The following is a 25,528-nucleotide window of genomic DNA, read 5'->3' as shown; positions in this document are numbered from 1 at the left end:
GTGGCAGCCATTAGCAATTCCTCCTTTGCCAGACACCATCTACTACACCAGCTTGCCAGATTCTGTCCCAGCAATATGAAAGGAAGGGAGGGGTTCCTCCAATAAATGTAAAATATTTTATATTTGTCATCATGCAGCTGAAAAAAGGCTGCTATTTATTATTATAATTTAGAAAATAGATTTTATTTCTGAAATCTTGTATTTTTTATTTGGGTCCACATTAAGCGGCTTGCTTCTGGAGTTTAGCTATGTTAAGTGTCTTTGCCACCAAAATGATACACTGGTCACCGCTATAGTTGCAATTAACATTGTGGTCTATAGTAACAACCAAATTACCAGGTGGCCACAGGTACCCAAATTCACTGTTTCAGATGTCCTCAGTCCACAGAAAAATCAGGCCAAGGTGACCTGAACAGACCTCTGTAAAAGGACACTTACTGATCGTTCAGCCTTAATATCTGATAGTTCAAGACTGCTTTATTTTCTGAATTAAATTGGGCTAATTTAGAGCAAAGTTGATATCAGGAAAAGCATTTGCTCGTGGCTACATATCTCTGCCACTAGAGGTTGACTTTAGGGTGACAAAGACACATCCAAGTTTTCTGGCTGATATATGGTTGTAAATAACATTTGACCATGTCTTAGCATCCAGCTCTAACAATACCAGGAAAGCAAGGAAGCAGCCGGCACCATCAATCGTAAAATTTCTGCTCTTTTATTGCATAGGAGATTCCAGCAGATAAGGCAACGTTTCAAGGTTGCACACCTCTTTGTCAAGCTTGCTAGGAATCAAGTTATACATTGGCTAGTAACAAATAGCTTTATATAGTGCACATGGTCAACAGCATCCAATAAAATTTGAATCTAGCTCCCCCAATCATCACAGTCCTAGGCTAGTGGACCTGATGGGGAACTTACGCATAGCTGTCCTAATAGGCTGCAGCGTTATGGAACCACCCACCTGTAAATCTCTCACTAACCGGCCAGTCACCGCCCCCCTGGGTCCGCCGGAGGTAACAAAGGGTTCCCACCCTCCTCGCATAGCGTATCTGGCGGGTCCCCCATGTGTAAACACGTAATGGGCGGAGCTAAGGCTCCGTCCTAGCGTGTCTCGGCGGACTCAATGGAAACGTCAGCGGCTGTTAGCCGCCGACGTCACCAGATGGATACAAGGAGGAACGGCGCTGCCAGCCAATCAGAGTCCTCCCATATGTACACAATGTGGCTATCGCCTGGCAACCATGTAAACCATGTTGTCAACGCGGCGCCACCGCAGTGTCTCAATGTGTCAATATATCAGCGGGCATCCCACCAGATCATCATCATAAGATCACAAATTATAAACTAAAAGAACAAGGGGAAGGGAGGGGGGGGGAGAGGGGGGGGGGAAGAAAGAGTACCAGCGCAGTATGAGAGCAACGCAGGGGGGAACAGAGAAAAGGGGGAAGGAATATACAGCGAGGAAATAGAAAAAGAGAGGATGGGGATAGCTTATGCTAGTGTACACAGGAGACGGAGAGCGAGTAGGGCATGATCACAATATGCCACCTGGCTATCTGCCAGGGGCAGCACATATTAACCACCCTGGCGTTCTGATAAGATCGCCAGGGAGGCTGCGGGAGGGTTTTTTTTTAATAAAAAAAAAACTATTTCATGCAGCCAACTGAAAGTTGGCTGCATGAAAGCCCACTAGAGGGCGCTCCGGAGGCGTTCTTCCGATCGCCTCCGGCGCCCAGAATAAACAAGGAAGGCCGCAATGAGCGGCCTTCCTTGTTTTGCTTAGATCGTCGCCATAGCGACGAGCGGAGTGACGTCATCGACGTCATGACGTCAGCCGCCTCCGATCCAGCCCTTAGCGCTGGCCGGAACTTTTTGTTCCAGCTACGCTGGGCTCAGGCGGCTGGGGGGACCCTCTTTCGCCGCTGCTCGCGGCGGATCGCCGCAGAGCGGCGGCGATTGGGCAGCACACGCGGCTGGCAAAGTGCCGGCTGCGTGTGCTGCTCTTTATTTGAAGCAAATCGGCCCAGCAGGGCCAGAGCGGCAGCCTCCGGCGGTGATGGACGAGCTGAGCTCGTCCATACCGCCAGGCTGGTTAACATTATCCCAACAGATCTGGTAACCAACATACACCTGTAGTTCCACAGACATGAGGCATGGCAAGGCTGGGCACAATGGAGCACTAGAGACAAAAAGTGAAAATTAGAAATTAAGAATACAAAAATCACAGAAAAGGCAATAAATCAAGTTCCCTATTAAGTCCTCTTGGCTCCATTGTGTCCAGCCTTTTAATCCAATAAGCCTCCCTCCAAAGTAATTTCTTAATACGATCACCTCCCCTCCTAAGAGGTTCAATCCTTTCAATGACCATGAATCTAAGCTGACTAACGTGATGGCCCATCTGTGCAAAATGATAGGCCACCGCCTGGTCAGTTAATCTCTCTCTAATTGCATGTTTGTGGGATGATAAGCGTTTTTTGAGTTTCTGTGTGGTCTGACCTATGTATAGTAGACCACATGGACATTTTAAGGCGTAAACTACGTAATCTGAATCACATGTATGCCATCCCTTGATCATAATTTTAGTGCCCTGATATGGATGGGACAGTGATGGGCCCTTAATAACCGAACTGCAGTGTACACAATTAAGGCAGGGATAAGTCCCTCTCCTTTGTGTTTGTATTGTATGACTATCAGTATTTACATCTGCATGTACCAAGCAATCTCTTAGTGTAGGTGGTCTTTTGTAGGATATAAGGGGGGGATTTCTAAAGTGTTCAATCTCGGGAAAGCTATCAGATAACAGGTGCCAATGACGCTTGATAATTTTAGATATGGCCAGACTATGTGTATTGAACCTGGTCACAAAAGGGATGCGATTTTGGATCCGTTGCCTGTTACTCCGTCCCATGCTATGTGTGTCTACTCTAGCACGTGCCCCTTGTAGGATCTCAGTGGGATATCCCCTATTCTCAAATCTATGTTGCATCTCATCAAGTCTAGTTCTCCGCACGGCCTCATCCTCAACAATGAGTTGGATTCTCTGAAACTGACTAATAGGCACCGACCTTCTAGTGGCCCACGGGTGGAAACTCCCATAATGGAGAAGGGAGTTCACATCTGTGGGCTTAACATAGAGGTCGGTAGCCAATCCATCTCCACTCCGATAAACCAATGTGTCAAGAAAACTCACTTTTTCAGGTGAAGAATGTATAGTGAGTCGTATATATGGGCATCTGTCCATCAACTCAGTTATAAAGGCTTCCAGGGTCGAGTGTGGCCCCGCCCACACGCAAAAAACATCATCTATATATCTATGCCATTGTCTGGCGTATTTTTGAAATAACACATTGGTGTACACGAACATCTCCTCGTATACCCCCATAAAGATGTTAGCGTAGGACGGGGCCACATTCGACCCCATAGCTGTGCCCCTGATCTGTAGAAAGAAATCATCGTCAAATCGAAAATAATTAAACTGCAAAACAATCCTTAGTAAATCACATATAAATTTGATCTGTACATCCGAAAAATCTGATGCTGTTTCCAGCATATAGTGTACTGCCTCTACACCCCCATCATGTGGGATGGAGGTGTAGAGGCTCTCCACATCCAGGGTAACCAACAGACATGGATCTTGAAAAGGTTCCATGTTACGAATGATGTTCAAAAACATTTGAGTATCTCGTAGATAGGACTTAAGCCCCACCACGTATGGTCTCAATATATGGTCCAGATATTTTGCTAGTGGAGAGAAAACTGACTCGACCCCTGCCACTATAGGGCGGCCCGGGGGATTGTCTAACCTTTTGTGTATCTTGGGACAGATGTATAATACGGGAGTGATGGGGTGGTCTTGTATAAGGAATCTTGCCAACTTCTCATCAATGACCTTGGCCTGTACGGCCACCGTTATTATTTCACTAATACGTTCTTGAATATTGGCCAATGGATCCCTATCCAATTTTTGATACGTAGATGTATCGGAGAGTTGTCTAAAGACCTCCGTCCGATACATACTGGTATCCATAACAACAATTGCCCCGCCCTTGTCCGCTGGTTTAATGGTTATAGACAAATTATCTGAAAGTTCTCTTAAGGCTTGTTGTTGTTCCTTGGTGATATTTTTACGAATAGTGAGGCCCAAAAATCTAGGGTTCCTGAGGAGTGAATCAACCTCATTTTGTACTTTCCTCATGAAAAGATCTATGATCTGGCACGATGGTGGCTGAAAATGACTTTTCAGTCTAAGGTTGGTATCCTGTAGTTGTAGCATCTCAGAGTCCACCTCACTTGTTGGTGCTAAATCAAATGTTCTAGGTATTGAGAAAAAATATTTGAGTTTCACTGAACGAAAAAATCTCTGCAGTTCCAAATCTACTTCAAGAGGATCAGGAGCATTAGTAGGTGCATATGATAGTCCAAGATTGAGAGCAGAGGTCTGTGCGGAAGACAACTGACACGACGAAATGTTCACCACAATCATGGTCTCCGGTATGACTGATGACGTCTTGGGCGTAATCTGCCTCTTATTCCCTCGTCTCTTACGTCATCAGTCATACCGGAGACCATGATTGTGGTGAACATTTCGTCGTGTCAGTTGTCTTCCGCACAGACACTAAGAGATCGCTTGGTACATGCAGATGTAAATACTGATAGTCATACAATACAAACACAAAGGAGAGGGACTTATCCCTGCCTTAATTGTGTACACTGCAGTTCGGTTATTAAGGGCCCATCACTGTCCCATCCACATCAGGGCACTAAAATTATGATCAAGGGATGGCATACATGTGATTCAGATTACGTAGTTTACGCCTTAAAATGTCCATGTGGTCTACTATACATAGGTCAGACCACACAGAAACTCAAAAAACGCTTATCATCCCACAAACATGCAATTAGAGAGAGATTAACTGACCAGGCGGTGGCCTATCATTTTGCACAGATGGGCCATCACGTTAGTCAGCTTAGATCCATGGTCATTGAAAGGATTGAACCTCTTAGGAGGGGAGGTGATCGTATTAAGAAATTACTTTGGAGGGAGGCTTATTGGATTAAAAGGCTGGACACAATGGAGCCAAGAGGACTTAATAGGGAACTTGATTTATTGCCTTTTCTGTGATTTTTGTATTCTTTATTTCTAATTTTCACTTTTTGTCTCTAGTGCTCCATTGTGCCCAGCCTTGCCATGCCTCATGTCTGTGGAACTACAGGTATATGTTGGTTACCAGATCTGTTGGGATAATGTTAATATGTGCTGCCCCTGGCAGATAGCCAGGTGGCATATTGTGATCATGCCCTACTCGCTCTCCGTCTCCTGTGTACACTAGCATAAGCTATCCCCATCCTCTCTTTTTCTATTTCCTCGCTGTATATTCCTTCCCCCTTTTCTCTGTTCCCCCATGGCGTTGCTCTCATACTGCGCTGGTACTCTTTCTTTCCCCCCCCCCTCTCCCCCCACCCTCCCTTCCCCTTGTTCTTTCAGTTTATAATTTGTGATCTTATGATGATGATCTGGTGGGATGCCCGCTGATATATTGACACATTGAGACACTGCGGTGGCGCCGCGTTGACAACATGGTTTACATGGTTGCCAGGCGATAGCCACATTGTGTACATATGGGAGGACTCTGATTGGCTGGCAGCGCCGTTCCTCCTTGTATCCATCTGGTGACGTCGGCGGGTAACAGCCGCTGACGTTTCCATTGAGTCCGCCGAGACACGCTAGGACGGAGCCTTAGCTCCGCCCATTACGTGTTTACACATGGGGGACCCGCCAGATACGCTATGCGAGTAGGGTGGGAACCCTTTGTTACTTCCGGCGGACCCAGGGGGACGGTGACTGGCCGGTCAGTGAGAGATTTACAGGTGGGTGGTTCCATAACGCTGCAGCCTATTAGGACAGCTATGCGTAAGTTCCCCATCAGGTCCACTAGCCTAGGACTGTGATGATTGGGGGAGCTAGATTCAAATTTTATTGGATGCTGTTGATCATGTGCACTATATAAAGCTATTTGTTACTAGCCAATGTATAACTTGATTCCTAGCAAGCTTGACAAAGAGGTGTGCAACCTTGAAACGTTGCCTTATCTGCTGGAATCTCCTATGCAATAAAAGAGCAGAAATTTTACGATTGATGGTGCTGGCTGCTTCCTTGCTTTCCTGCTGATCGTTCCAGAGGGCTGCTGGACCACTAGCCAGGCACATCCTAGCGAATTACTATAGAGGGTGCTACCACACTACTACCTTTTATCTGCCTCAGCTCAAATGGTGGTGGCACCTCTAGGTTTGCAACATGGAGGCTGCAGAAGTGGAATCCCTCATCTTCTCCTATACTCCGGAAGAGACCACCAGAATCATGGCTCAGGTCTCAAAAGAAGTGGCATTCCTCAATATGGCGGATGACAAGGCCATTAGGAAACAAATATTTAAAGTCGCCAAGACGCACATTACCTTTGAACTACACTCAAGGACTCTCGCAGAGTACCACAGAGTCAAAAGAATACCGAGAGGTATGAGATCTAATGTGGCACCGATCATGTTCCCGATGGACAAAGAATTCTGCCTGAGATGGTCCCGCATTTGGAATAAGGCCTCGTTTGATTCAATGGTATTAACCATTGAAAAAATACATGAGGAATTACCGAAGCTAGATATTCAACGCAAGGAGCTAAAAACCAAACTACGACAACTTATACCGGAAGGGGAATACGAGGCATTCCTGGTGGATTTAACCGATAGTTTGGAGAAGTTTGAAAAACAGATACAAGTAATAAAACGTGATAAGTTCCAGAGAGATGAATTGGACTATAAAACTGGCTTTATATACAACTGGCAAAGCCCGGGACCAAGACCATATCCCCCACGTAGACCGAGACAAGGGGGCAGACCAGGCGATCGACCAGGACAACGTCCAGTGGGGAGTCAGCCAGACTCCTCAGGTAATGCTACAAGCTCATCACAAGAGCTATCCTCGGATTTAGCGTCAAATGCAGGAGGAAACGCAGGGGTGGACGTAAGAGACGAGGGAATAAGAGGCAGATTACGCCCAAGACGTCATCAGTCATACCGGAGACCATGATTGTGGTGAACATTTCGTCGTGTCAGTTGTCTTCCGCACAGACCTCTGCTCTCAATCTTGGACTATCATATGCACCTACTAATGCTCCTGATCCTCTTGAAGTAGATTTGGAACTGCAGAGATTTTTTCGTTCAGTGAAACTCAAATATTTTTTCTCAATACCTAGAACATTTGATTTAGCACCAACAAGTGAGGTGGACTCTGAGATGCTACAACTACAGGATACCAACCTTAGACTGAAAAGTCATTTTCAGCCACCATCGTGCCAGATCATAGATCTTTTCATGAGGAAAGTACAAAATGAGGTTGATTCACTCCTCAGGAACCCTAGATTTTTGGGCCTCACCATTCGTAAAAATATCACCAAGGAACAACAACAAGCCTTAAGAGAACTTTCAGATAATTTGTCTATAACCATTAAACCAGCGGACAAGGGCGGGGCAATTGTTGTTACGGATACCAGTATGTATCGGACGGAGGTCTTTAGACAACTCTCCGATACATCTACGTATCAAAAATTGGATAGGGATCCGTTGGCCAATATTCAAGAACGTATTAGTGAAATAATAACGGTGGCCGTACAGGCCAAGGTCATTGATGAGAAGTTGGCAAGATTCCTTATACAAGACCACCCCATCACTCCCGTATTATACATCTGTCCCAAGATACACAAAAGGTTAGACAATCCCCCGGGCCGCCCTATAGTGGCAGGGGTCGAGTCAATTTTTTATTCCACTAGCAAAATATCTGGACCATATATTGAGACCATACGTGGTGGGGCTTAAGTCCTATCTACGAGATACTCAAATGTTTTTGAACATCATTCGTAACATGGAACCTTTTCAAGATCCATGTCTGTTGGTTACCCTGGATGTGGAGAGCCTCTACACCTCCATCCCACATGATGGGGGTGTAGAGGCAGTACACTATATGCTGGAAACAGCATCAGATTTTTCGGATGTACAGATCAAATTTATATGTGATTTACTAAGGATTGTTTTGCAGTTTAATTATTTTCGATTTGACGATGATTTCTTTCTACAGATCAGGGGCACAGCTATGGGGTCGAATGTGGCCCCGTCCTACGCTAACATCTTTATGGGGGTATACGAGGAGATGTTCGTGTACACCAATGTGTTATTTCAAAAATACGCCAGACAATGGCATAGATATATAGATGATGTTTTTTGCGTGTGGGCGGGGCCACACTCGACCCTGGAAGCCTTTATAACTGAGTTGATGGACAGATGCCCATATATACGACTCACTATACATTCTTCACCTGAAAAAGTGAGTTTTCTTGACACATTGGTTTATCGGAGTGGAGATGGATTGGCTACCGACCTCTATGTTAAGCCCACGGATGTGAACTCCCTTCTCCATTATGGGAGTTTCCACCCGTGGGCCACTAGAAGGTCGGTGCCTATTAGTCAGTTTCAGAGAATCCAACTCATTGTTGAGGATGAGGCCGTGCGGAGAACTAGACTTGATGAGATGCAACATAGATTTGAGAATAGGGGATATCCCACTGAGATTCTACAAGGGGCACGTGCTAGAGTAGACACACATAGCATGGGACGGAGTAACAGGCAACGGATCCAAAATCGCATCCCTTTTGTGACCAGGTTCAATACACATAGTCTGGCCATATCTAAAATTATCAAGCGTCATTGGCACCTGTTATCTGATAGCTTTCCCGAGATTGAACACTTTAGAAATCCCCCCCTTATATCCTACAAAAGACCACCTACACTAAGAGATCGCTTGGTACATGCAGATGTAAATACTGATAGTCATACAATACAAACACAAAGGAGAGGGACTTATCCCTGCCTTAATTGTGTACACTGCAGTTCGGTTATTAAGGGCCCATCACTGTCCCATCCACATCAGGGCACTAAAATTATGATCAAGGGATGGCATACATGTGATTCAGATTACGTAGTTTACGCCTTAAAATGTCCATGTGGTCTACTATACATAGGTCAGACCACACAGAAACTCAAAAAACGCTTATCATCCCACAAACATGCAATTAGAGAGAGATTAACTGACCAGGCGGTGGCCTATCATTTTGCACAGATGGGCCATCACGTTAGTCAGCTTAGATTCATGGTCATTGAAAGGATTGAACCTCTTAGGAGGGGAGGTGATCGTATTAAGAAATTACTTTGGAGGGAGGCTTATTGGATTAAAAGGCTGGACACAATGGAGCCAAGAGGACTTAATAGGGAACTTGATTTATTGCCTTTTCTGTGATTTTTGTATTCTTTATTTCTAATTTTCACTTTTTGTCTCTAGTGCTCCATTGTGCCCAGCCTTGCCATGCCTCATGTCTGTGGAACTACAGGTGTATGTTGGTTACCAGATCTGTTGGGATAATGTTAATATGTGCTGCCCCTGGCAGATAGCCAGGTGGCATATTGTGATCATGCCCTACTCGCTCTCCGTCTCCTGTGTACACTAGCATAAGCTATCCCCCATCCTCTCTTTTTCTATTTCCTCGCTGTATATTCCTTCCCCCTTTTTTCTGTTCCCCCCTGCGTTGCTCTCATACTGCGCTGGTACTCTTTCTTTCCCCCCCCCCTCCCTTCCCCTTGTTCTTTCAGTTTATAATTTGTGATCTTATGATGATGATCTGGTGGGATGCCCGCTGATATATTGACACATTGAGACACTGCGGTGGCGCCGCGTTGACAACATGGTTTACATGGTTGCCAGGCGATAGCCACATTGTGTACATATGGGAGGACTCTGATTGGCTGGCAGCGCCGTTCCTCCTTGTATCCATCTGGTGACGTCGGCGGCTAACAGCCGCTGACGTTTCCATTGAGTCCGCCGAGACACGCTAGGACGGAGCCTTAGCTCCGCCCATTACGTGTTTACACATGGAGGACCCGCCAGATACGCTATGCGAGGAGGGTGGGAACCCTTTGTTACTTCCGGCGGACCAAGGGGGACGGTGACTGGCCGGTCAGTGAGAGATTTACAGGTGGGTGGTTCCATAACGCTGCAGCCTATTAGGACAGCTATGCGTAAGTTCCCCATCAGGTCCACTAGCCTAGGACTGTGATGATTGGGGGAGCTAGATTCAAATTTTATTGGATGCTGTTGACCATGTGCACTATATAAAGCTATTTGTTACTAGCCAATGTATAACTTGATTCCTAGCAAGCTTGACAAAGAGGTGTGCAACCTTGAAACGTTGCCTTATCTGCTGGAATCTCCTATGCAATAAAAGAGCAGAAATTTTATGATTGATGGTGCCGGCTGCTTCCTTGCTTTCCTGCTGATCGTTCCAGAGGGCTGCTGGACCACTAGCCAGGCACATCCTAGCGAATTACTATAGAGGGTGCTACCACACTACTACCTTAGCTCTAACAATACCAGTACACCAGTTTTATCATTAAGAAATACAATGAGGATAACCTACTTACATAAATTTCATGCTCACATTACAGAAATTAAGACTATTAAACTGCTTACCATCCAGTATAATTTTACAATATATTTCCCATAGCTGTTGTAGAGAGGCATATGTCCCTTTACTGCTTTGCAAAGGGCATAGATATGTTCCCATGGCTTCCATGCCAGTGCTGGTGCTTCAGCCGACGCAGCTTTATTGTCGGTAAGATTTTCATTATAAATTCTCCAGACAGCACTGACCTCACTTATTATCCACCTCATGAGCTAGCAAAAAAAGATAGGAAAGTATTAATAACACATTTTTCACGTTTAAGAAGACGATTCAGTCAGACTGAATTTTCAAGACTGGGGCTGCAAAACCTAGAGCAAAAGTAAAGCCGCTGTCCACAGCAACCACTTGCTAAATAAATAAAAAAAGACTCTATAGGCTGCTGTTGGTCACTGTTGGACTTTTGTTCCAGTTTGCATTTGCACCAGTCTTGATAAATCAGCCTTAGTAACCTTAACTGATGAGTTTGGAAAGTGCTAATTTCAAACTGTTTCGCGTAGCATTGTACGTACCTCGCTACCAATTAAATGTTCATTTGCTGACAATAAATCACAGGAGGTTTCATCCTTCACAACTACAGGAGTCTGAAACAAGTATTGAAAAGAACAAACATACAATGATTAGTCAGCCACTGGAGCTGTATTGTAATCATTTAGAGAAATATAGCATTTAATGAAAAAATCTAAATTAAGTTCTCAGTGTACAAAGAAAAAACGGTATAGATTCATCTGTAGAGACAAAAATAATTTAATTTTACAGTGCTCATGTTACAATGAGTCTCCCAATTGAAACTGCTTACTGGAGGTAGTAATTTATATAAATGCATACAATATGCACTCACCTAAAGGATTACTAGGAACACCTGTTCAATTTCTCATTATTGCAGTTATCTAATATACCAATCACATGGCAGTTACTTCAATGCATTTAGGGGTGTGGTCCTGGTCAAGACAATCTCCTAAACTCCAAACTGAATGTCAGAATGGGAAAAAAAAGGTGATTTAAAGGATACCCAAAGTGACATGTGACATGATAAGATAGACATGTGAATGTACAGTGCCTAGCACACAAATAACTATGTTATGTTCCTTTTTTTCTTTCTCTGCCTGACAGAGTTAAATATCAGTTATGTAAGTGGCTGACTCAGTCATGACTAAGACAGGAAGTGACTACAGTGTGGCCCTCACTGATAAGAAATTCCCCTTTTTACCTCTTTCCTGCTCTCAGAGGCCATTTTCTGCTAGGAAAGTGGTTTATAGTTGGAATTTCTTATCAGTGAGGGTCACAATGTAGTCACTTCCTGTCTGAGTCAGGACTGAGTCAGCCACTTACATACCTGATATTTAACTCTTTCAGGCAGAGAAAGAAAAAAAAGGAACACAGCATAGTTATTTGTGTGCTAGGCACTGTACATACACATGTCTATCTCATCATGTCACATGTCACTTCGGGTATCCTTTAAGCAATTTTGAGTGTGGCATGGTTGTTGGTGCCAGATGGGCCGGTCTGAGTATTTCACAATCTGCTCAGTTAATGGGATTTTCACGCACAACCATGTCTAGGGTTTACAAAGAATGGTGTGAAAAGGGAAGAGCATCCAGTATGCGGCAGTCCTGTGGGCGAAAATGCCTTGGTTGATGCTAGAGGTCAGAGGAGAATAGGACGTTACAACCGAGGTATGCAGCAAAGCAGTTGTGAAGCCACAACATGCACAATCTTGAGGCGAATGGGCTACAACAGCAGAAGACCCCACCAGGTACCACTCATCTACACTACAAATAGGAAAAAGAGGCTATAATTTGCACAAGTTCCCCAAAATTGGACAGTTGGAAGACTGGAAAAATGTTGCCTGGTCTGATGAGTTTCGATAGAGTCAGAATTTGGCGTAAACAGAGTGAGAACATGGATCCATCATGCCTTGTTACCACTATGCAGGCTCGTGGTGGTGGTGTAATGGTGTGGGGGATTTTTTTTGGCATACTTTAGGCCCCTTAGTGCCAATTGGGCATCTTTAAATGCCACGCGCTACCTAAGCATTGTTTCTGACCATGTTCATCCCTTCATGACCACCATGTACCCATCTAATCTCTAATGGCTACTTCCAGCAGGATAATGCACCATGTCACAAGGCTTGAATCATTTCAAATTGGTTTCTTGAACATGACTATGAGTTCACTGTACTAAAATGGCCCCCACAGTCACCAGATCTCAACCCAATAGAGCATCTTTGGAATGTGATGGAACGGGAGCTTCGTGCCCTGGATGTGCATCCCACAAATCACCATCAACTGCAAGATGCTATCCTATCAATATGGGCCAACATTTCTAAAGAATGCTTTCAGCACCTTGTTGAATCAATGCCACATAGAATTAACAAACACTGGCCGAAATGGGATACCAGGGAAACAAATAATCAAACAAAGTCTAAAAGAAGACAAACCCTATAGGTAAAACACCACAGTACGGTGTCTTATCAAAAATAGACCAATTGGTCGGGTGATATGCCTCCTGTGTTTGGAGGAATATCAACGGTACACTCCCCTGATAGGGATAGTTAGCTGCGAGTATGTGCAAATTACTGCGGGGGTCTTTGCTGATCCCCCCCACTCGATGTGTCGACGTGGGGTGTAGCTATCCCGCAGGCAGTGCACCAGTGTACCAGGACAATGGGTGAGGTTAAAAGGGCATAGACAGGCTACCTTTAATCCATTGATAACAGATAGGGTAGAGCCCAGAGTTCTACCTCACACCACTGTACCCAATAGAGACAGGATGGATAGAGTACTGTGTCATCAAAAGTGCCTAGTGCTGTACATATAAAACCTTAATATGAACATATTTCGCCCATAAACAGGGCTTCCTCAGAAGGTGCTATACAATATATACAAATTTACATAAACAGTGATTAAAATATGTACACAGAACCCCCCACCGCCATCCCTCAAAGCTTAAATCAAAGCTAGCCGAGCCATGTCAGGCCTCTGTTTAAATAGTGGAAGGGGAAGTGGACAACGCCCCTCGTCTGGGGCGTGTCCCAAAGCGATCTGCCAATCAACAATGCATCGACCCTCTAATGGGTAGTTAAATGACTCTGCGGAGTGTCTACCTTAAATAAATGCAGGCGCTGTGGTTGGTGGCCAATACCGCCATCGCGATCGCCCCAGGGGATCCGCCGTCCTATGCCTCCAAAACGGGCTGGCTCCATGTGTACATGGCGGAGCGGCCCGTTTCCGCCCGGCGCATACGTAATGCGCCGTGTGTAGTCATGGAGACGGCGCCGGACAGTGCCGGCGTCACAGTCGCCTCCTCCTATGTTGTCAGGGAGACGCAATGCCACCAGCGCATTGGTTCGCATCAGACCCATGGGGCGGGGCTCCATAACGGAGCAGACTATCACCGCCCAGCGTGTACGAGTGGCGTAGAGTGTAGTGATGGTGCCGGCCTGGCCTCAGTCGGCGTCACGTCCGCCCCCTGCTAGGTTGTCAGGGTGACGAAAATGCCGGCAGCCGATTGGTCCGTTCTTGGCCAGTGGGGCGATACTCATAGATACTCGCATCTCCGAGCGACGTATTACGGAGGGAGGGCGCATGAGTTGTTATGGCAACATGATGCAGCCAAATCATGAAAACATGATTCAGCCAGATCACAGACAGTGTATAGACTGTCAGCAGACCGTCTGTTGCACTAACAGAGCTCTATGCGCATAATCTATTCAAATATACAAAAGGGTCAGCCTATGGCTGATGTGCGGTGCGTCATATTCATACATCACTTAGATGTTCAATAGGGCATATCCAGGAGGCATGGGAGGGGAAAAGAGAAACTCGCTTATATTCATTCCACCATAAACAGAGCAATGGGAAGGTGGGGGAGGAACCTGGCTAAACTTGGCTAAACAGATGCAGAAAGAATCAGACACACACAGAATAATATATAAAGCGGGTGGCAGACAACATATGTCATAGGAAACAGGCCAAATTAAAATCCTCGTTTAATCCCTTTGGGGAAATAGTTTCAAGACGAAATATCCACTCAGACTCAATCTGTGTGAGCTTACGATCGAAGTTGCCCCCTCTTTTATCCCGTCTCCAGCATTGAATTCCCCAGAAGGAAATGTCAAAGCGATGACCGCTATGACATTCATTCATATGCCTGGCAATTGGGGTGCTGCTTTTATGTGTAATATTGCCCACATGCTCCAGCACCCTTTCCTTAAATTGTCTCGTGGTTTTACCCACATACCAAAGGTTGCACGGGCATTTAGCTCCATAAACTACTCCGCGTGTCTCACAGTTAATGAATGATTTGATTGTAAACGTTCTCCCACTATGTGGGGCTGTAAAGCTTTTGACAGTGGGTATATACTTGCACGCCTTGCAGTGTCCACACCTAAAAGACCCCACAGGTTTAGGGGGCAGCCAGGTCTGGATGGGTGTAATGGCTTTTGAGAATGTGCTATGTACAAGCATGTCTCGGAGATTAGCCGACCTTCTGTATGTAATAGCTGGGAGAGGGGATAGATGTTTAACGAGGTCCTTGTCTTTTTGCAAGATCGGCCAGTAATGTTTGATAATTTCAAACACATCATGCGAATGCTCAGTGAAGGTGCCAATCAATCTTGGTGTATTAGCTGATTGTGTCCTATTTGGGGTGCCTGATGTCATGCCACCTGTAGGTCTCCTTTTGTCAACTAGGGTCTCTGACCTAGGTGTGTGCAGAGCCCTCCTGTACGCCCTGTACCTCATCAGGGAAACCCCGCTGTTTAAAACGTTTGTGTAGTAGTTCACATTCTCTCTTAAACGCAGGTTCCGAAGAACAGTTTCTCCTGGCCCGCAGGAACTGCCCCACCGGTATACTGCGTCGGAGAGAGCTGGGGTGAGAACTTTCCCATTTTAACAATGCGTTGGTTGATGTTGGTTTGCGATAAATCTCTGTTTCGATGCGTCCATTTTCATTGATTGATATTTTGAGATCCAAAAAATTGATGTGGTTAGGGTGGATCTCATGGGTGAATCTCATCCCTATCTGATTGTCATTAAGGATGCCCACGAAATCATGAAAAACAGAGGTGGGGCCTTCCCACAATATCAACACATCGTCAATAAATCTACCCCAGTAGAGAATGTGTGATGTAAAGAAAGACAGGTCATCTGTGAACACCATACGATCTTCCCACCAACCCAGGAACAGATTGGCGTAGGACGGCGCACACGCCGTCCCCATTGCGCTGCCCCTGAGTTGGTGGTACATGCGCCCCCCGAACATAAACACGTTATGTGTGAGAATGAACTCGAATAGTTCCAGAAGCAATCCATTGTGTTCATATAAATGTTGTCCTCTTGTATTGAGGAAGAAACCTACAGCATTCAGGCCTAATTGATGTTCAATATTGCTGTAAAGAGCCTCAACGTCCAGGCTGGCCAAACAAGTGTCGGGGGGTACCTCCATATCCTGCAGTCGGAGTAGTACATCTTTTGTGTCTTTCAGATATGATGGTAGGGCCTCAACAAACGGTCTCAAGAATCTGTCAATATACTGACTGGTCACATCAGTCAGATTGTCCCTACCCGATGCAATGGGTCTGCCTGGAGGGGGGGAGGTGTTTTTGTGAATTTTCGGCAGGGCATAAAAAAACGATAAAACGGGAAATTCAGTGGATCTATATAACCTAGTGTAATCATCACTATCCAAACAACCTCTGTCTCTACCCCTTTTCAAGATGTTGCGCAATTGTTCACAATGTGTTTTGAGGGGGTTGTTGCCCAATATTGCATATTGCTCCCTGTTGTTTAAAATCGTGAGACACATTTGTTCATACATTTCCCTGTCTAATACCACAACATTCCCCCCCTTATCTGCAGGTTTGATGATAAGGCGATCGTCATTTCTAAGTGTGTTCAAGGCCTGTCTTTCCTCACAACTTAAATTGTCCCGAACAGGAATCCGTGCTGTATTCGTCTCTAATGTGCGTAAGGCACGTGTCACCATGTCCACAAATGTGTGGATTTGGGGATATTGACTTATGGATGGACAGAATGTGCTTTTTGGTTTAGTTCCACTGGGGGGTGCTAGAGTCACACTGTCACCTTCATTCTCATTCAACAATTCCTGAAGAGCTTCAAAAGCTTCCCTCTCACTCTGTGCACTCCTTTTGTCCTTTGCATCTTTATTCTCAAACATCTTTATAAGTGTGAGTTTTCTTGCAAAGAGTCTTACGTCCTTAGTCCAGTCAAAGGCGTTAAATCTACTAGTCGGTACAAAGGTGAGGCCTTTAGTCAACAAAGAGATTTGAGTAGGTGTCAGGGTAACAGAGGAGAGGTTAACTACCCTTAACTGGTCAGATCTCGTCTGTGGCTGATCTGTGCCACTGACACCCTCTCCCTCTACCACTGATGATTCGGTTTGCCCCTCCACCTGCCTGTGTATCCCCATTGCTGTCTGTTTCTCAGTGTTTTTGCCTGTTCTTTCATTTTTCCTGTATGAGGTTCCCGTTCTTGTCCCTCTACACATATTGGTTTGGGATTGGTGGGGGTGTGGTCTAAAAAACCGGTTTGACTGTTTCTGCGTGGATTTCTAGGTGGGTTTTGGGGTTTGCGTTGACCAGGCTTTCTCTTTTTGCTCTTTTTGCTACTATGTGGTCGGTCACGAGAGGTGGAAGTGTTAGATTCACTGCCAGATTGTGTGTCAGTTTCAGAGACTCCACTGGCCTGTGCACTGTCCTGAGGTGAGGACTGTGTCTGGCTCATCCAGGTATAAACTTTATTATTTTTAAAATCCTGGCTATCCCGTAGGTACTTTTTCTGTTTTCTATTTTTAATTTCCTCTGTAAGTGCCTCAACCTTCCTCTGTAACTTGGATTCAAATCTCTCGAATTCAGGGTGCCCTGACAGTTCCAGTAGGATCTTTTGTTCCTGTAAAAGTTTCGCCCTTACTTTATCTGAATATCTGAGTTCGTAATCGTGTAGGTAGCGCATCTGCTCGAGTGTCTGTTTTGTTTTTAATTCCTCCCAACCCTTAATGAAATCCACATCATCTGTGTGGGAGTTAGGTTTAGTTAGGATGCGTAGGCCCCTGACCGTGATCTGTTCCTTTAAGTAGACCTTGAATGATGCTACTTCCCAGGAAGAGCGGGTAAAATCTTTGTAGGTTTTAAATATGTCAACAAAAACAGGTTCTATGTCAGTGTCATTGTGTTCTTGGTCTGATTCTCCCCCATCAGCCAGGTGTTGGAAGCTCTCCCTCGCCTCTTTAGTAAGGGAATCAATGGATGGTAGGCCTTCCGATAGGTAGGCCATACCACAAATAAATGGGTGTTCGGCACACCAATGAAAAAAGGAACAAACACTGGCCGAAATGGGATACCAGGGAAACAAATAATCAAACAAAGTCTAAAAGAAGACAAACCCTATAGGTAAAACACCACAGTACGGTGTCTTATCAAAAATAGACCAATTGGTCGGGTGATATGCCTCCTGTGTTTGGAGGAATATCAACGGTACACTCCCCTGATAGGGATAGTTAGCTGCGAGTATGTGCAAATTACTGCGGGGGTCTTTGCTGATCCCCCCCACTCGATGTGTCGACGTGGGGTGTAGCTATCCCGCAGGCAGTGCACCAGTGTACCAGGACAATGGGTGAGGTTAAAAGGGCATAGACAGGCTACCTTTAATCCATTGATAACAGATAGGGTAGAGCCCAGAGTTCTACCTCACACCACTGTACCCAATAGAGACAGGATGGATAGAGTACTGTGTCATCAAAAGTGCCTAGTGCTGTACATATAAAACCTTAATATGAACATATTTCGCCCATAAACAGGGCTTCCTCAGAAGGTGCTATACAATATATACAAATTTACATAAACAGTGATTAAAATATGTACACAGAACCCCCCACCGCCATCCCTCAAAGCTTAAATCAAAGCTAGCCGAGCCATGTCAGGCCTCTGTTTAAATAGTGGAAGGGGAAGTGGACAACGCCCCTCGTCTGGGGCGTGTCCCAAAGCGATCTGCCAATCAACAATGCATCGACCCTCTAATGGGTAGTTAAATGACTCTGCGGAGTGTCTACCTTAAATAAATGCAGGCGCTGTGGTTGGTGGCCAATACCGCCATCGCGATCGCCCCAGGGGATCCGCCGTCCTATGCCTCCAAAACGGGCTGGCTCCATGTGTACATGGCGGAGCGGCCCGTTTCCGCCCGGCGCATACGTAATGCGCCGTGTGTAGTCATGGAGACGGCGCCGGACAGTGCCGGCGTCACAGTCGCCTCCTCCTATGTTGTCAGGGAGACGCAATGCCACCAGCGCATTGGTTCGCATCAGACCCATGGGGCGGGGCTCCATAACGGAGCAGACTATCACCGCCCAGCGTGTACGAGTGGCGTAGAGTGTAGTCATGGTGCCGGCCTGGCCTCAGTCGGCGTCACGTCCGCCCCCTGCTAGGTTGTCAGGGTGACGAAAATGCCGGCAGCCGATTGGTCCGTTCTTGGCCAGTGGGGCGATACTCATAGATACTCGCATCTCCGAGCGACGTATTACGGAGGGAGGGCGCATGAGTTGTTATGGCAACATGATGCAGCCAAATCATGAAAACATGATTCAGCCAGATCACAGACAGTGTATAGACTGTCAGCAGACCGTCTGTCGCACTAACAGAGCTCTATGCGCATAATCTATTCAAATATACAAAAGGGTCAGCCTATGGCTGATGTGCGGTGCGTCATATTCATACATCACTTAGATGTTCAATAGGGCATATCCAGGAGGCATGGGAGGGGAAAAGAGAAACTCGCTTATATTCATTCCACCATAAACAGAGCAATGGGAAGGTGGGGGAGGAACCTGGCTAAACTTGGCTAAACAGATGCAGAAAGAATCAGACACACACAGAATAATATATAAAGCGGGTGGCAGACAACATATGTCATAGGAAACAGGCCAAATTAAAATCCTCGTTTAATCCCTTTGGGGAAATAGTTTCAAGACGAAATATCCACTCAGACTCAATCTGTGTGAGCTTACGATCGAAGTTGCCCCCTCTTTTATCCCGTCTCCAGCATTGAATTCCCCAGAAGGAAATGTCAAAGCGATGACCGCTATGACATTCATTCATATGCCTGGCAATTGGGGTGCTGCTTTTATGTGTAATATTGCCCACATGCTCCAGCACCCTTTCCTTAAATTGTCTCGTGGTTTTACCCACATACCAAAGGTTGCACGGGCATTTAGCTCCATAAACTACTCCGCGTGTCTCACAGTTAATGAATGATTTGATTGTAAACGTTCTCCCACTATGTGGGGCTGTAAAGCTTTTGACAGTGGGTATATACTTGCACGCCTTGCAGTGTCCACACCTAAAAGACCCCACAGGTTTAGGGGGCAGCCAGGTCTGGATGGGTGTAATGGCTTTTGAGAATGTGCTATGTACAAGCATGTCTCGGAGATTAGCCGACCTTCTGTATGTAATAGCTGGGAGAGGGGATAGATGTTTAACGAGGTCCTTGTCTTTTTGCAAGATCGGCCAGTAATGTTTGATAATTTCAAACACATCATGCGAATGCTCAGTGAAGGTGCCAATCAATCTTGGTGTATTAGCTGATTGTGTCCTATTTGGGGTGCCTGATGTCATGCCACCTGTAGGTCTCCTTTTGTCAACTAGGGTCTCTGACCTAGGTGTGTGCAGAGCCCTCCTGTACGCCCTGTCGATCACCTCATCAGGGAAACCCCGCTGTTTAAAACGTTTGTGTAGTAGTTCACATTCTCTCTTAAACGCAGGTTCCGAAGAACAGTTTCTCCTGGCCCGCAGGAACTGCCCCACCGGTATACTGCGTCGGAGAGAGCTGGGGTGAGAACTTTCCCATTTTAACAATGCGTTGGTTGATGTTGGTTTGCGATAAATCTCTGTTTCGATGCGTCCATTTTCATTGATTGATATTTTGAGATCCAAAAAATTGATGTGGTTAGGGTGGATCTCATGGGTGAATCTCATCCCTATCTGATTGTCATTAAGGATGCCCACGAAATCATGAAAAACAGAGGTGGGGCCTTCCCACAATATCAACACATCGTCAATAAATCTACCCCAGTAGAGAATGTGTGACGTAAAGAAAGACAGGTCATCTGTGAACACCATACGATCTTCCCACCAACCCAGGAACAGATTGGCGTAGGACGGCGCACACGCCGTCCCCATTGCGCTGCCCCTGAGTTGGTGGTACATGCGCCCCCCGAACATAAACACGTTATGTGTGAGAATGAACTCGAGTAGTTCCAGAAGCAATCCATTGTGTTCATATAAATGTTGTCCTCTTGTATTGAGGAAGAAACCTACAGCATTCAGGCCTAATTGATGTTCAATATTGCTGTAAAGAGCCTCAACGTCCAGGCTGGCCAAACAAGTGTCGGGGGGTACCTCCATATCCTGCAGTCGGAGTAGTACATCTTTTGTGTCTTTCAGATATGATGGTAGGGCCTCAACAAACGGTCTCAAGAATCTGTCAATATACTGACTGGTCACATCAGTCAGATTGTCCCTACCCGATGCAATGGGTCTGCCTGGAGGGGGGGAGGTGTTTTTGTGAATTTTCGGCAGGGCATAAAAAACCGATAAAACGGGAAATTCAGTGGATCTATATAACCTAGTGTAATCATCACTATCCAAACAACCTCTGTCTCTACCCCTTTTCAAGATGTTGCGCAATTGTTCACAATGTGTTTTGAGGGGGTTGTTGCCCAATATTGCATATTGCTCCCTGTTGTTTAAAATCGTGAGACACATTTGTTCATACATTTCCCTGTCTAATACCACAACATTCCCCCCCTTATCTGCAGGTTTGATGATAAGGCGATCGTCATTTCTAAGTGTGTTCAAGGCCTGTCTTTCCTCACAACTTAAATTGTCCCGAACAGGAATCCGTGCTGTATTCGTCTCTAATGTGCGTAAGGCACGTGTCACCATGTCCACAAATGTGTGGATTTGGGGATATTGACTTATGGATGGACAGAATGTGCTTTTTGGTTTAGTTCCACTGGGGGGTGCTAGAGTCACACTGTCACCTTCATTCTCATTCAACAATTCCTGAAGAGCTTCAAAAGCTTCCCTCTCACTCTGTGCACTCCTTTTGTCCTTTGCATCTTTATTCTCAAACATCTTTATAAGTGTGAGTTTTCTTGCAAAGAGACTTACGTCCTTAGTCCAGTCAAAGGCGTTAAATCTACTAGTCGGTACAAAGGTGAGGCCTTTAGTCAACAAAGAGATTTGAGTAGGTGTCAGGGTAACAGAGGAGAGGTTAACTACCCTTAACTGGTCAGATCTCGTCTGTGGCTGATCTGTGCCACTGACACCCTCTCCCTCTACCACTGATGATTCGGTTTGCCCCTCCACCTGCCTGTGTATCCCCATTGCTGTCTGTTTCTCAGTGTTTTTGCCTGTTCTTTCATTTTTCCTGTATGAGGTTCCCGTTCTTGTCCCTCTACACATATTGGTTTGGGATTGGTGGGGGTGTGGTCTAAAAAACCGGTTTGACTGTTTCTGCGTGGATTTCTAGGTGGGTTTTGGGGTTTGCGTTGACCAGGCTTTCTCTTTTTGCTCTTTTTGCTACTATGTGGTCGGTCACGAGAGGTGGAAGTGTTAGATTCACTGCCAGATTGTGTGTCAGTTTCAGAGACTCCACTGGCCTGTGCACTGTCCTGAGGTGAGGACTGTGTCTGGCTCATCCAGGTATAAACTTTATTATTTTTAAAATCCTGGCTATCCCGTAGGTACTTTTTCTGTTTTCTATTTTTAATTTCCTCTGTAAGTGCCTCAACCTTCCTCTGTAACTTGGATTCAAATCTCTCGAATTCAGGGTGCCCTGACAGTTCCAGTAGGATCTTTTGTTCCTGTAAAAGTTTCGCCCTTACTTTATCTGAATATCTGAGTTCGTAATCGTGTAGGTAGCGCATCTGCTCGAGTGTCTGTTTTGTTTTTAATTCCTCCCAACCCTTAATGAAATCCACATCATCTGTGTGGGAGTTAGGTTTAGTTAGGATGCGTAGGCCCCTGACCGTGATCTGTTCCTTTAAGTAGACCTTGAATGATGCTACTTCCCAGGAAGAGCGGGTAAAATCTTTGTAGGTTTTAAATATGTCAACAAAAACAGGTTCTATGTCAGTGTCATTGTGTTCTTGGTCTGATTCTCCCCCATCAGCCAGGTGTTGGAAGCTCTCCCTCGCCTCTTTAGTAAGGGAATCAATGGATGGTAGGCCTTCCGATAGGTAGGCCATACCACAAATAAATGGGTGTTCGGCACACCAATGAAAAAAGGAACAAACACTGGCCGAAATGGGATACCAGGGAAACAAATAATCAAACAAAGTCTAAAAGAAGACAAACCCTATAGGTAAAACACCACAGTACGGTGTCTTATCAAAAATAGACCAATTGGTCGGGTGATATGCCTCCTGTGTTTGGAGGAATATCAACGGTACACTCCCCTGATAGGGATAGTTAGCTGCGAGTATGTGCAAATTACTGCGGGGGTCTTTGCTGATCCCCCCCACTCGATGTGTCGACGTGGGGTGTAGCTATCCCGCAGGCAGTGCACCAGTGTACCAGGACAATGGGTGAGGTTAAAAGGGCATAGACAGGCTACCTTTAATCCATTGATAACAGATAGGGTAGAGCCCAGAGTTCTACCTCACACCACTGTACCCAATAGAGACAGGATGGATAGAGTACTGTGTCATCAAAAGTGCCTAGTGCTGTACATATAAAACCTTAATATGAACATATTTCGCCCATAAACAGGGCTTCCTCAGAAGGTGCTATACAATATATACAAATTTACATAAACAGTGATTAAAATATGTACACAGAACCCCCCACCGCCATCCCTCAAAGCTTAAATCAAAGCTAGCCGAGCCATGTCAGGCCTCTGTTTAAATAGTGGAAGGGGAAGTGGACAACGCCCCTCGTCTGGGGCGTGTCCCAAAGCGATCTGCCAATCAACAATGCATCGACCCTCTAATGGGTAGTTAAATGACTCTGCGGAGTGTCTACCTTAAATAAATGCAGGCGCTGTGGTTGGTGGCCAATACCGCCATCGCGATCGCCCCAGGGGATCCGCCGTCCTATGCCTCCAAAACGGGCTGGCTCCATGTGTACATGGCGGAGCGGCCCGTTTCCGCCCGGCGCATACGTAATGCGCCGTGTGTAGTCATGGAGACGGCGCCGGACAGTGCCGGCGTCACAGTCGCCTCCTCCTATGTTGTCAGGGAGACGCAATGCCACCAGCGCATTGGTTCGCATCAGACCCATGGGGCGGGGCTCCATAACGGAGCAGACTATCACCGCCCAGCGTGTACGAGTGGCGTAGAGTGTAGTCATGGTGCCGGCCTGGCCTCAGTCGGCGTCACGTCCGCCCCCTGCTAGGTTGTCAGGGTGACGAAAATGCCGGCAGCCGATTGGTCCGTTCTTGGCCAGTGGGGCGATACTCATAGATACTCGCATCTCCGAGCGACGTATTACGGAGGGAGGGCGCATGAGTTGTTATGGCAACATGATGCAGCCAAATCATGAAAACATGATTCAGCCAGATCACAGACAGTGTATAGACTGTCAGCAGACCGTCTGTCGCACTAACAGAGCTCTATGCGCATAATCTATTCAAATATACAAAAGGGGTCAGCCTATGGCTGATGTGCGGTGCGTCATATTCATACATCACTTAGATGTTCAATAGGGCATATCCAGGAGGCATGGGAGGGGAAAAGAGAAACTCGCTTATATTCATTCCACCATAAACAGAGCAATGGGAAGGTGGGGGAGGAACCTGGCTAAACTTGGCTAAACAGATGCAGAAAGAATCAGACACACACAGAATAATATATAAAGCGGGTGGCAGACAACATATGTCATAGGAAACAGGCCAAATTAAAATCCTCGTTTAATCCCTTTGGGGAAATAGTTTCAAGACGAAATATCCACTCAGACTCAATCTGTGTGAGCTTACGATCGAAGTTGCCCCCTCTTTTATCCCGTCTCCAGCATTGAATTCCCAGAAGGAAATGTCAAAGCGATGACCGCTATGACATTCATTCATATGCCTGGCAATTGGGTGTGCTGCTTTTATGTGTAATATTGCCCACATGCTCCAGCACCCTTTCCTTAAATTGTCTCGTGGTTTTACCCACATACCAAAGGTTGCACGGGCATTTAGCTCCATAAACTACTCCGCGTGTCTCACAGTTAATGAATGATTTGATTGTAAACGTTCTCCCACTATGTGGGGCTGTAAAGCTTTTGACAGTGGGTATATACTTGCACGCCTTGCAGTGTCCACACCTAAAAGACCCCACAGGTTTAGGGGGCAGCCAGGTCTGGATGGGTGTAATGGCTTTTGAGAATGTGCTATGTACAAGCATGTCTCGGAGATTAGCCGACCTTCTGTATGTAATAGCTGGGAGAGGGGATAGATGTTTAACGAGGTCCTTGTCTTTTTGCAAGATCGGCCAGTAATGTTTGATAATTTCAAACACATCATGCGAATGCTCAGTGAAGGTGCCAATCAATCTTGGGTGTATTAGCTGATTGTGTCCTATTTGGGGTGCCTGATGTCATGCCACCTGTAGGTCTCCTTTTGTCAACTAGGGTCTCTGACCTAGGTGTGTGCAGAGCCCTCCTGTACGCCCTGTCGATCACCTCATCAGGGAAACCCCGCTGTTTAAAACGTTTGTGTAGTAGTTCACATTCTCTCTTAAACGCAGGTTCCGAAGAACAGTTTCTCCCTGGCCCGCAGGAACTGCCCCACCGGTATACTGCGTCGGAGAGAGCTGGGGTGAGAACTTTCCCATTTTAACAATGCGTTGGTTGATGTTGGTTTGCGATAAATCTCTGTTTCGATGCGTCCATTTTCATTGATTGATATTTTGAGATCCAAAAAATTGATGTGGTTAGGGTGGATCTCATGGGTGAATCTCATCCCTATCTGATT

At 45.8% G+C, this 25,528-nt stretch overlaps 1 protein-coding gene across 3 annotated transcripts in view; it reads right to left on the bottom strand.

Moving 5' to 3' along the window:
- Positions 1 to 25,528, bottom strand: part of ADGB (androglobin) — a 480,816-nt gene that overhangs the window by 334,889 nt on the left and 120,399 nt on the right. For all 3 annotated transcript variants that reach the window (XM_068231985.1, XM_068231986.1, XM_068231987.1), the window contains exons 4-5: positions 11,069 to 11,140; positions 10,568 to 10,771 (exon numbers count right to left, since the gene is read on the bottom strand). In XM_068231985.1, the coding sequence (XP_068088086.1) occupies positions 10,568 to 10,771; positions 11,069 to 11,140 (276 nt within the window). The remainder of the gene's footprint in view (positions 1 to 10,567; positions 10,772 to 11,068; positions 11,141 to 25,528) is intronic.

Source organism: Hyperolius riggenbachi, chromosome 4 (assembly GCF_040937935.1).
Source record: "Hyperolius riggenbachi isolate aHypRig1 chromosome 4, aHypRig1.pri, whole genome shotgun sequence".
Taxonomy (NCBI): domain Eukaryota; kingdom Metazoa; phylum Chordata; class Amphibia; order Anura; family Hyperoliidae; genus Hyperolius; species Hyperolius riggenbachi.
The sequence above is the reverse complement of the archived record's forward strand: the minus strand, read 5'-3'. Positions and strand labels throughout refer to the sequence as shown.